Genomic DNA, 12,664 nt, shown 5'->3' with positions numbered 1-12,664 from the left:
CCACGAACTCTACATGACATTCTTCCCGCCACCAACCTTGTAACGCCAGTCACAATTTCCCTCTACCTCTTCATATTCTCTTTTTCACCTCTTTCTTTTTTACAATGAAGTCTATCTTCTAATATTTTAAGACTCACTTCATTGTCTCTAATGGCCTGGAAGAAGAAGCAGCATTCCCTCAAGGCCCCTTCACCTATTTTTCCTTGAAAGAGACCAGCCTGCACCATGCAGACAAGTTTCATTAATACCTATGAAGTAAAATTTTATCTCCTTGCATAAAGTTCTGTAGGTCATCTTGTTTGCTATGTTTAGTTTGTAAATTTCTGCAAAAATAACTAAGACCACTGGTTTTATTTCTGGCTCTGGTCTTAGACTTTGTATCCTATGAATTATGAAGTGTCTCTACTGATTTTCTTCTTCCTCTATAGCTTCTCTTTTCAATTTAAAGTCCTTTTGATTAGATTTTTAAGAGTTCAGACAATTATATAGTTATAATCTCTCATCAGATGCACTCCATCTATAGTATAGAGCTTATCATACCAATAATTTATGCTGTAATCTAAGTTTCATCTTCAGATGGTTCTCTGGTTGATTGTTGTCCTTCATTCTCAAAGAGGACCAAAAAGACATCACTGTGTTGGGGTCAATATGCTAGTGTGTCTGACTGTGGTTGAGCAGACCAGTATGAGCTCAGAAGGCGCTACCATGGGTCAGGCAAAAATAGTTCATATGAACATTTGGCGTAGAGACGTCTCTAAATTTGTGTATCTCATGTTTCTTTTGAACTAAAATCATTTTCAGATACCATCTTTTTAACTAGTTATTCACTTTCTTCTGATAACCTGGAGAATGGAAAGGCATTCCAGAGGTTCTAAAACTTATTTGGCCTACCCCCCCCAAAAAAATTATTCAGTGCTCCCTCACCCCGGAAATCTACTTTCTTTAATCCTTTAACAGTTTGGGTTTTTTTGATTTGTGTCACCCAAGGCTACTACCACCTACCCCTGGACCATTCCAGGGGGTTATCACCCACTTTGGGAACTTATGCTTCTAAGCTCTGTATCTTCCCTTTTAGAAGCAAAACTAGCTTATATTTTGAACAAGCAGGACAGTTATTTGGCCATGCCGGAAAAACAAACATCTCACAGTCTATGCAGGGCACTGAAAACTCCCTGCTCTCCATACCTGCTAGAAAAGAAACCTCAATCTTCCTTGTTGATAGCTCTTGTGGCCAATTGCCACAATGAACTGATGAGGCAAACTGGCTAAATGCCAAGTCTATTTACCTTGACAGGATTTATTTATTTATAGCAGTTTCCTGACTTTTCTCAAGAGGTGAGACTAATTTGCTCAATAATCTTAAATGGACAGTAGCTTCCCACCAAAGGCCCAATGTAATATTTTTCTAGGGGAGGAACAGGGCCACATAGGGGTGTTAATGGTGACATCATACCTCCACAAAAAGGGCCAGGACTTTTTCAGGCAGAACCTGTTATAAACAAATTCTAGCTAAAAGAAGAAGAGTACTCAAATTCCAAATCCACTGAGTCTTTCCTTGATCTTCTGAAGTCCCTTGGAACTATCCTCTTTGTTTCTCCACTTTTGAACCTGCATCTGCTTCATTCCAAGACTGAGCAATAAACATCTCAAGAGATATCTATGGCTGCCTGAATATTTCAGGTGGGGAAAGCAGGGGATCCATTTTCTATGAATACCCCTGTGGGTCTGGTAGTCTCAGCCTAAGTGAGTTGAGGAAGAAAAACCGTGCCAGGAGTATCTAACAATAGTGGACAAAAAATAAGTGAGATAGCCTTGTTCCCAGGGCCTAAAAGCACAAAGGGTGACAAATTAAGTTGGTATAGGGCTGAAGCATCTAGAGATTGTACCAATAAGAAAGCCTGGAACCAGAGCTTCTCCCACCTTTACACAAAGGGCCCATTAAGCCAGAGTGTCTACAATTATGTTGGATAGGGACTGGAAAGGAGAGAGAAGGGAGGAAAAAAGGGGAGAATAAGGAAGAGAACCACAGTTTAGGGTCCTGACTCCTCTTTCTTTCCCCAGGTTCTTGTGTTTGCTCACCTAGCACTGCCACAATACTCCTCCTCCTCTTTATTGCTGATGTACTTCACGGGGATATCTGTGGCCAAGGCCAAAGGCAGAAGACCAAGGCCATTCATCCAGAAAGCTTCATCTTGGACCACATCCACTCCCACAATGCCCAGAGCATATTGTAGCTCAGGGAGGGTCACAGGGTACACCCAGTTTTCATCCTTATCCTCATCTTCCTGTCTCTGCCCTTGTTCAGCCTGGACAAAAGGGCATGGTGGGCTTAAGGCAGGTTGACAGGACAGTGTTTTCAGTTTCTTCTGGTGTCTGCAAAAAATATGGGTGGATGGGGCCATCATAGAGGTGTCTGGTGGAAAGGCCTGTCTCAGCACCTCCAGAAAATCCAGACCAAGCTGGATCTGGATTTGGGGGGCCCAGAGATATAACTGCTCCAAGAAAGGTAGTAGGTCAAGGTGGCCACAAAGCAGGGTCTGGTAAGGTGAGAGAGAGGCCAGCACATTATACAGGTAGTACCAAGCTGCAGAACTGCCATCCTTGAGCACAGCAGTCAGAAGGACCTGAAGTTCAGCTAGAAGGAGCTCCACTGCTGGGGACTGGTCCAGTTCCAGGGGATGCTGCTGCAGCTGGGTATTGAGCTGCTGACGAATAGCTTGAGCCCATAGCTCTGGTTTCGATTGCCAATCCCAGGCTAGGGGAGAGCAGGAAGCGAAAAAGAGATAAGTAAGAGAAGAGCTCCAAAATGGGGATAAGGAAGAAAAGCATCCATAGCCTCCCTGCTTTTCACTCTGTACCTCAACCCAGTTAGATATTAGAGGAATACACCAGGTGAAGGATTGCCTAGTCCTGAGTAACTGGAAGGCATGTGGAATGGATGGGAGCCATCTACCAACCTCTCCACAAAACAAGGTGATTTAGGAAAAGACTTCAAACTGTGAAGAGACAAGGCAACACTTATGGGGAGAGGGGGAACAGGGAAAAGGGAATCAGTGCTGAGGTGGGACAGGGCCTCCCCATGGTTTGCAATAGGTAGAAGATATCACGTCCCCTTACCCCCTGAGTTTCCAAAGTACCATATTACCTCTCTCCAGCCATTCATCCTACAAGACCTGATAAGGAACTGGTTCAATGAGGCTGAAATTATAATGGTGGTACCTTCAGGTTCCAACCTCCCTGCCAATCCCTTCCCCTCTACCTGGTCTAATCTCCTGATTAAAGGGAACAGGGGTGGTTGGAGGGGGTGAAGGTAAACCATGCTTCTTAGGTGAAGATGTCCTAGGGTAGCTCATGGCCTCTGTCACAACGCAGAGTCTGAGCCTATATCCAAGCAACAGCAACCCCCAATCACAGATCTTCCTTTATCACAGCCCCAAGAAACACCACTCCCACACAATGCATCTAAATCACATCTCCACACAGCAAGCAAGTCATACACATTCAGTAGTCTCACAGAAGCTTCTCTGATCAAATCTACTCACATATAGTACCCTACTACACACACTCCTGCCCCAGTCACATACAGAACACATATACAGCCCCCCATCATATTTAGCATACAGCAGGAAGGCAGGAAAGCAGGTAAGCGGTTAGTATGAGCATGTGTGCATGCCATGCACACACACGCACACACACACACACACACACACACACATACACATATATCCCTAGTCTAGTCATACACATTACCTTAGGGAACATGAAGTAGTCTTCTGCTAATTCTGGCCATGGCCTAAGAAAGAAATGAGATAGCTCATTAGTGTAAGGCTAGAGGAGAGAAATTCGTCTCTAATTCTTTTACCTTTCTAATAGGCTTAGGAAGGAACAATGTGTGTATGAGTAGAGGGGGAATAGGGGGAAAAACAGCAAAGTTCTCATAGAATGGAGAGAAGAGATTCAAAGAGGACCTATATTAAGGAGCAAAGAGCTCATACAAGTAGTAGGTGATATGAGAGGGGGAGGGAGGACAGCGTAGTGAGGGAAGGAAGAGAGGTTATCAAGAAATGATACAAGACAACTTTTTCATTTGGTTCTCTATATTCTGTACCTCATCTAGTTTTCCACCTTTAACTCACTCTCACATTACTCTTCTCCATTTACTCTATACTCCATTGAAACCAAAATAAAATTTTTGGTTCTTTTCTATCTCAACTCATTCATCTGCCTAGAATGCTTTCCCCACCAATGCCACTTATTATAATCCTAATACTCTTCAGAGTCTACCTCAAGTGCCATTTCCTTCAGAAAATGCTTCCTGATTTCCCCCAACAAGAAGTAATCTCACTCCCTCCTCTGAATTCCTGCAACACTTGTTCTTTATAGTTCTTATGGCCTTGTATGAAAAGTACTCTCATATAATAGGGATAATCAGGAGAATCCACTTTCCCTACAGTTGAATGTGTATGCCAGTCCCTTCTAGTGGGCAAGTTCTTTAATACTACAGCCAGAGGTTTCTAATTGGTCTCATTCCCCTTCCCACTCTATGAAAGAGTTACTTTGTCAAAAGGCTTCAGTAACTGACCAGCTATAGCTGCCTTCTTAGAAGACTTTAAAGCAGGGTTTCTTAATCTTTTTTTGTGTCATTAACCCCTTTTGGCAGTCTGGTGGAGCCCATGAAAGGACTGCTTCTCAGAATAAATGAAAAACATAGGATTACAAAGGAAACCAATTATACTGAAATGCAGTTATCAAAATAAGAAGAAAAAATTCATTGACCCCAGGTGAAGAATTCCTGCTTTAAAGGGATATGTTACTTGGGACTCTGAAAGGTCTCCCTTGGAATTCTCATGAAAGTGGAAAGCATATCTTCTTCCCTTCTTCGGTAGCAATGGAAACCATTATCTCCCCTCATACCCTGATGGAATCAGCCCAGGACTCTGAACTAAGAGACTTGGGAATGACAAAGCTTCTACCCCAGTGCCCACAGCCATCTTCCTGGGAAGCAATCGCTGTGGAAATTCAACCTGGCAACTACTCTTGCAAGTGCTACAACCTCATCTATTGAAGATGCAGAAAAGAAAGTTCTTATCACCAAAGTCTTTGGCACTGTCAAATGGCTCAATATCAGAAAGCAACAAAATTTTATCAGTGGAAATTAAATTAAAGAAGAGGTATTCCCATGTACTTTGCTGCTGCACCCTAAGAACCATGGGGCTTTTTCATCTGATTTGCGCTAAAATCTTCCATATTATATTGTCTTCTCCCATTAAAAAGTGAGCTCCTTGATACTAGAGACTGTTTTACTTTTCTATTTGTACACCCAGTACTTAGCACAATGCTTTGCACATAGTAAGCACTTAAATAAATGCTTCATCCTTCCTTCCTTCCATTCATTCATCCATTCATGGGGCTATGCTATTAAATATTGTATCAGTCATTTTGTTTATTGGTTTTATTACAAAAAAGGTGAGAATATATCAAGAAATAACTAACAAAAAAATTAGCTGAAAAGTCATCATCCTCTGTCCAAACTGGTTATCAGACTCTCCAAATTTATCTGTATTAGTTCTTAAAGAAGAGGTACAGTACATTACCAGATCTGAAACCAGTCTTTCCAGCTTCAAAAGACCTATCAGAGCTGACAGCAACCTGGAATAGTCTCTAAAATCCAAGATTACCTCTGCAACACAATAAGACATCAGAGTAGGAATTCAGTAGAAGAATGAGAATAGAACATCAAATTTATAATATAATAATAGTCAAATTAATAAAAAAAAAGTTAACAGTATTATAAGAAACAATGGATAAAAAAATCTTGTAATACTGAGAAATTTCAATATTTCATAATGAGAAAAAAGAAAATCAGATAAAGACATAAATAATAAAAGTAAAGCTATAAGTTTATTGAACAAACTTTAATTCACAGTACAATAGATTCAGAGTTGAAAGGAACCTTAGTTAAACCTCCACATTCTACCAGTGATGAAACTGAGGCCCAGGTAGATTATGAAATTTGTTCAAGGCCCCTTTTAATAAGGAGCAGACCTAGGATTTCAACCTAGGTACACTGACTCTAAATCCAGAAATCTTTTCACCATACCAAATATTACAATTGCCTAATGTCACAAGTGTCAGAATTATGATATGACATCAAATCCAGAACTCTTCCCACTACACCATGCTGTGTTTGATTAAATAACTAACCCACCCACTCTCTGTATGTATATGTATATTTACATATATGTATAATTTTAAATGTATATCTAATATACATTATACAACATATGTATATACATACACACAAGACACATTACATACAACCACAAAGAGTAACGAGAGCAAAGGAAGCTAGAACTCTTAGATGAAAGGACTTCAAAAGTAATTGGGGGGGCAGCAAGGTGGCGCAGTGGATAGAGCACCGACCCTGGATTCAGGAGGACCTGAGTTCAAATCCGGCCTCAGACACATAACACTTACTATGTGTGTGACCCTGGGCAAGTCACTTAACCCCACTGCCTAACCAAAAAAAAAAAACAAACAAGAAAAAAAAAAGTAACTGAAGAGTATTCTAGGAAAGTAGTAGAGTAGGTCAGAAAATTCCAGATTCTCCAAATTTCCTCCACAAACAAGACAGAATATCGCCTCAAAATGAACACAGATAACCAAACAGGAGATAAAGAACATTATGAAATGCAAAATGGATAATTTTGATTACATTAAATTGAAAAGGTTTTGCATAAACAAAGCCAATGCAGCCAACATTGGGAGGGAAGCAAAAAACTGGGAAAGAATTTTTACAACCAGTGCCTCATTTCTAAAATATATAGAGAACTGAGTCAATTTTATAAGAATACAAGTCATTCATGAAATGATAAATGGTCAAAGGATATGAGCAGGTAGTTTTCAGATGAAGAAATTAAAGCCATCTACAGTTATATGAAAAATGCTCTAAATCACTATTGATTAGAGAAATGCAAATCAAAACAACTCAGAGGTACCACATCACACCTATCAGATTGGCCAACATGACAAAACAGGAAAATTATAAATGTTGGAGAAGATGTGGGAAAATTGGAACACTAATGGGTTTTTAGTGGAGTTATGAACTCATCCAACCATTTTGGAAAGTAATTTGGAACTGTGCACACACTTTGACCCAGCAATAGCACTTACAGGGCTGTATCCCAAAGAGATAAAAACAGGAAAAGGACCCACATGTACAAAAATATTTATAGCAGTTCTTTCTGTGGTGGCAAAGAATTGGAAATTTAGGGGATGCCCATCAATTGGGAAATGACTAAACAAGCTGTGGTACATGAATGTAATGGAATGCTATTGTGCTATAAAAAATGATGAGCAGGAGGACTTTAGAAAAACCTGGAAACACCTATATGGACTGATGCTGAGTGAAGTGAGCAGAGCCAGAAGAACATTATACACAGTAACAGCCATGTTGTATGATGACTAACTTTGATAGACTTAGCCCTTCTCAGCAATGCAAGGATTTAAGACATCTCCAAAAGTCTCATAATGGAAAATGCTATCCACATCCAGAGAAAGAACTATGGAGTTTGAATGCAAATCAAAGCATACTATTTGCTCTTTTTTTTTCTTCTGTTTATTTTGTTTCCTCTTTCCTGTGGTTCTTCCTATTGGTTCTAATTCTTCCTTACAACATGACTAATGTGAAAAAAAAATGTAGAAGAATTAGGATTGTATTTCCCTTATATAAGAGTTGTTTACTCCTGTCTAAAAAGCAGTATACAATTTGAATCGTGGACACACTCCTACTGCTAATTGCTTTGGTGTACTGTATAATTCCTTTTTAACTTTCAAAAAAATGCCCATCAATTGGGAAATGACTAAACAAGTTGTGGTACATGAATGTAATAGAATACTATTGTACTATAAAAAATGATGAGCAGGAGGACTTTAGAAAAACCTGGAAAGACTTGTATGGACTGATGCTAAGTGAAGTGATTCTTAAAAAAACAAAATTGGGTAGGAAAAGGTAAAAAGGATTAATTATCTCATACAAATGAGGTGTGGAAGGAAGAAATGATACAGAAGAAGCAGGTAGGGATGGAGGGTGTGGTGCTGGAACCTTACTCTCAGCAGATCTGGGTTAAAAAGAGAACAACATATGTATCTAGAAGGGTATAAAAGTTTTCTAAATTTACAAAGAAATAAGAGGGCAAGGGGACAAGATAAGAGAGGGACTGTTAGAAGTGTGTGAAGATTAAGATTTAGGAAGATGAGGGAAGAGGATAAGGGAGGGACTGTTAGAGGGGGTGGGTAGAATATGGATTTGGAGGGTAAGGAGAGAGCATAAGGAAGGGATTTTTTAAAAGGGTGTGGTTTAGGGAGGTAGTGATTAGAAGTAAACTAGGCAGCATGAAAAGGGATAGGGTAAAAACAGGCTGAGGACAACAGTGAGGAAAAATAGGATGGAGGGAAATACACAAATGGTAATTATAACTTTGAATATGAATGGAATGAACTCACCCATAAAACAGAAACAGACAGCAGAATGGATTAAAGCCAACAATATGTTGTTTATGAGAAACACATTTAAAAATGAGAGATACACACAGTTAAAATAAAGAGCTAGAGTAGAATTTATTATGCTTTAGTTGATGTAAAAAAAAAGCAGTGGTAGCAATCACAATCTCAGACAAAATTAAAGCTAAAATAGATTTAATTAAAAAAGATAAACAGGGAAACTATGTTATGATGAAAGGTACCATAGACATTGAATCAACATCAGTACTAGGCTTATATCCACCAAATACCATAGCATCTAAATTTTTCAAAGAAAAATTAAATGAATTACAGGCAGAAATAGACAGTAATACTATAACAGTGGGGGACTTTAATCTTCTCTCAGAACTAGATAAATCTAGCCAAAAAATAAATAAGAAAGAAGTCAAGGAAGTGAATAGAATTTTAGATAAGCTAAATATGATAGATAAATAGAGAGAACTGAATGGGAATAGAAAGGAATATAGAGGTACATGGTACCTTTACAAAGACTGATCATACATTAGGGATAAAAATCTTATAGTTAAAAGCAGAAAAGCAGAACTACTAAATGCATCCTTTTCAGATCACAATACAATAAAAATTATATTTAATAAGGGATCATGGAAACATAGAATAAAAACTAATTGGAGACTAAGAAACCTAATCTGAAAGAATGAGTGGGTTAAAGAACAAATCATAGAAACAATAATGAGTATAATAAGACAATGTATCAGAGCTATGGGATATAGCAAAAGCCATAATCAGAAGAAAATTTATATCTCTAAATGCTTACAACAATAAAACAGAGAAACAGCGGACCAATGAACTCGGTGTGTAATTAAGAAAACTAGAAAAAAACCAAACTAAAAATCCCCAATTAAACATTAAGTTGGAAATCCTAAAAATTAAAGGTGAGATTAATAAAACTGAGTGTTAAGAAAACCATTGAATTAATAAATAAAACTAAAAGTTGGTTTTGTGAAAAAAAATAGAATAAAATTGATAAACCACTGGCTAATGTGATTTTTAAAAAGAGAGAAGAAAACCAAATTGCTAGTATTAAAAATGAAAGAAGTGAATATACCACTAATGAAGATGAAATCAAAACAATTATAAGGAGTTATTTTGCCCAATTATATGCTGATCAATTTAAAAATTTAAGTGAAATGGAAGAACACTTACAAAAATATAAACTGCTTAGATTAGCAGAAGAGGAAACTGAATAACTAAATAGACATTTCAGAATAAGAAATTGAACAGGCCATAAATGAGTTTCCTAAGAAAAAAGAAATAGAAGGAATAAGTTAATAAAACTATCTCTTTTTGCAGATGATAGGATGATATTCTTGGAAAATTCTAAAGACTCAACTAAGAAGCTAGTTGAAATAATAATTTTAGCAAAGTAGCAGATAGAAAGTAAATCCATATAAAAATCATCAGCATTCCTATATATCACCAACAAAACCCTTCAAGAAGAGATAATAAGAATACCCCATTTAAAATAACTCTAGACAGTATATAATATCTGGGATATTATATATAATAATATATAATAATATATATTATATATAATAATATGTAATATAATAAAAGGGACAATTTTACCTAAATTAATCTATACATTCAATGCTATCCCAATTAAATTACCAAGAAATTATTTTACTGAGATAGAAAAAAATAATAAAATTCATTTGGAAGAATAAAAGGTCAAGAATAGCAAAGGAACTAATGGTGAAAAAAAAAAGTAAAGGAAGGAGGTTCAGCAGTACCAGATCTTAAAGGATATTATAAGGCACTAATTATCAAAACCATGTGGTACTGGCTAAGAAATAGAAAGGTTAGAAAGCAATAGAATAGATTAGATTAGATAAACAGAGTAGACATATTAATTTATAGCAGCAAATGACTATAGTAACCTTGTATATGACAAATGTAAAGACTTAAGTTTTGGTGATAAGAATTCATTATTTGGGGGCAGCTAGGTGGTGCAGTGGATAGAGTACCAGTCCTGAAGTCAAGAGGACTTCAGTTCACATCTGGCCTCAGACCAAACACTTGACACTTACTAGCTGTGTGACGCTGGGAAAAGTCACTTAATCCCAATTGCCAAAAAAAAAAAAAGCAATTCATTATTTGGTAAAAAATTGTGGGAAGGCTGGAAAGCACTCTGGCAGAAACTGGACACAGTCCAATATCTTACACCATTTACCAAGATGAGGTCTAAATGGATACATGACCTGGATATGAAGAGTATTTGTATTTGTTATCTCCAGCAACCAAGTGGTGATTTAGGAAGTTTCAGCAAGGTCAGAAAAGCCACCAGAAGTCCAGTGGCCAAGCCTGAAAAAAGAGCCAGGCCTGATGAGACATCTACTTGAACCAGACCATCAGGAAATCTACCTGGCTGCCAAGATACCTGTAGGCAAGGAAGCAATATGTCTAGAAGTTATGCCCCACCACGAAGTAAACTTGGTGCAGTGAGAGTTTAGCAGCAACCACTTCAACCACTTTAAGTTTGAGCTCACTCTCCTCAAGAATGGAGGTGGTAGAGAAAAGAGTATGTGTTAAACAGATATGTTTGTATTTCCATCCTTGCTCTATCATCTCAGCAAATATCTTCTTACAGAATTGCCTAATGTCACACATTAATAAATGTCAGAGTTATGATATGACATTAAGTCCAGAGCTCTTCCCACTATACACTAGCAAACACCCTCTTGCAAAAGCTAACTGATGTTAATTGCTCATCAATGATATCAAGGAAATGATACTGGGAATATATAACTGGCACTAGCAAAGAATAATGGAGCACTCATCACTAGTTATATTGGGAACAACATCCCAGAATTGAGGCTCAAGCCAAAAGTATTAGAAGAACCCAATGTTCTTTCACTATACCCCTAGGCCCAGACCATGAGGGAGAGAGATTGTAACCAGCCACATTCTGGGGACCTGACCTCCTAGTGCAAGTATGGATTGGGAGATTAAGTCTAGATTCTCACTATGGGACTAAAAAAAAATATCCTTGAACTTGGTTCTGCACGTTCAACAGCATAATGCTCAGGTTTGAAAACTAGTGAATCTTTACTTCTACCAGTTTTGACGTTCTGGTTGCAGGTAAGGAAGTGTGGTGAATTCCTCAGAGATACTGTTCTCAATTGTTGTCTTACTAGCTCCAGTACCCTGCCCTTCATTACTGTGCTGACAATTAGAGAGAAAAGGGGGAGTAAACTTGTAACCAAAGGAAAACACATGGGTACACATACACATGTGAATTGAGAGTAGCTGTGAAAGATAGCAAGTATCATATCTGCATGATGAAAAAATAAACAAGTATCAGTATTTAGGAATGTTAAACCGTAGTAGATCCTTGCAATATTGAGGAACAGTGCCAGAAAAGACAGTGTTAACAGAAAGAATTGTCTTCTGTGAGCTTTGGAGACAGAAAGGGGGTCAGGTTAATTCTTTTTTATGAAAGAATGTCTATATAAGACAAAACTATATTCTCTTTTACGAGAGCATTTTTTTCTCCCTCTTCAAAATTGAAGAAGTAGTTACACTGTGAATATGGGTGGATCACTAAGAGCCAACTAGAAATTCACTGACAGTGAACACACACACACACACACACATATACCTGTATACACATACATACATATATACATACACATACATATATATGTGTGTGTACATACATGTATACACACATGTATATATAAATATATGTATAAATAATAATTAAATCCACAAAAGCTATATATAATAATTACATCCACAAAAGCTGATGAGGATACCAATGAATGAATGGAAAAATAAATGAAAATGCATTAAGGACTACAAACCAACTTCTGTACTAAGTACTGGAGATACAAACAAAAAAGTGTAATAGTTCCTGCTCATATTCTAACAAATATAGGAAGGCTGAGCTCCAGGGTGGATGGAAAGACCATAGGATCATCTCTTTGCCAACTAGGAAGTAGACATCGAGGGTGGACATATAGAGGAAAAAGAGCCTAGGACTGAGCCTTAGGATTATAAACTGGATGATAAACCAGCAAAGGAGACAAAGGAGCGGTCAAAGAACTTGATTCAATGAACATTTGTGGGTGTATCCCAAATAGGCAAATGGTGTTCTGGGAGG

At 37.8% G+C, this 12,664-nt stretch overlaps 1 protein-coding gene across 1 annotated transcript in view; it reads right to left on the bottom strand.

Annotated features, from left to right (window-relative positions):
• The window catches only part of DNHD1 (dynein heavy chain domain 1), a 150,888-nt gene that overhangs the window by 124,413 nt on the left and 13,811 nt on the right, over positions 1-12,664 (bottom strand). Inside the window, 2 exon segments of the mRNA XM_078146212.1 lie at positions 2,080-2,770; positions 3,263-3,381. Of these exon segments, the coding sequence (XP_078002338.1) occupies positions 2,080-2,770; positions 3,263-3,381 (810 nt within the window).

The sequence above is a fragment of the Phascolarctos cinereus genome, unplaced genomic scaffold, assembly GCF_003287225.1.
Source record: "Phascolarctos cinereus isolate Bilbo 61053 unplaced genomic scaffold, phaCin_HiC Scaffold_726;HRSCAF=1367, whole genome shotgun sequence".
NCBI classification, from domain to species: domain Eukaryota; kingdom Metazoa; phylum Chordata; class Mammalia; order Diprotodontia; family Phascolarctidae; genus Phascolarctos; species Phascolarctos cinereus.
The sequence above is the reverse complement of the archived record's forward strand: the minus strand, read 5'-3'. Positions and strand labels throughout refer to the sequence as shown.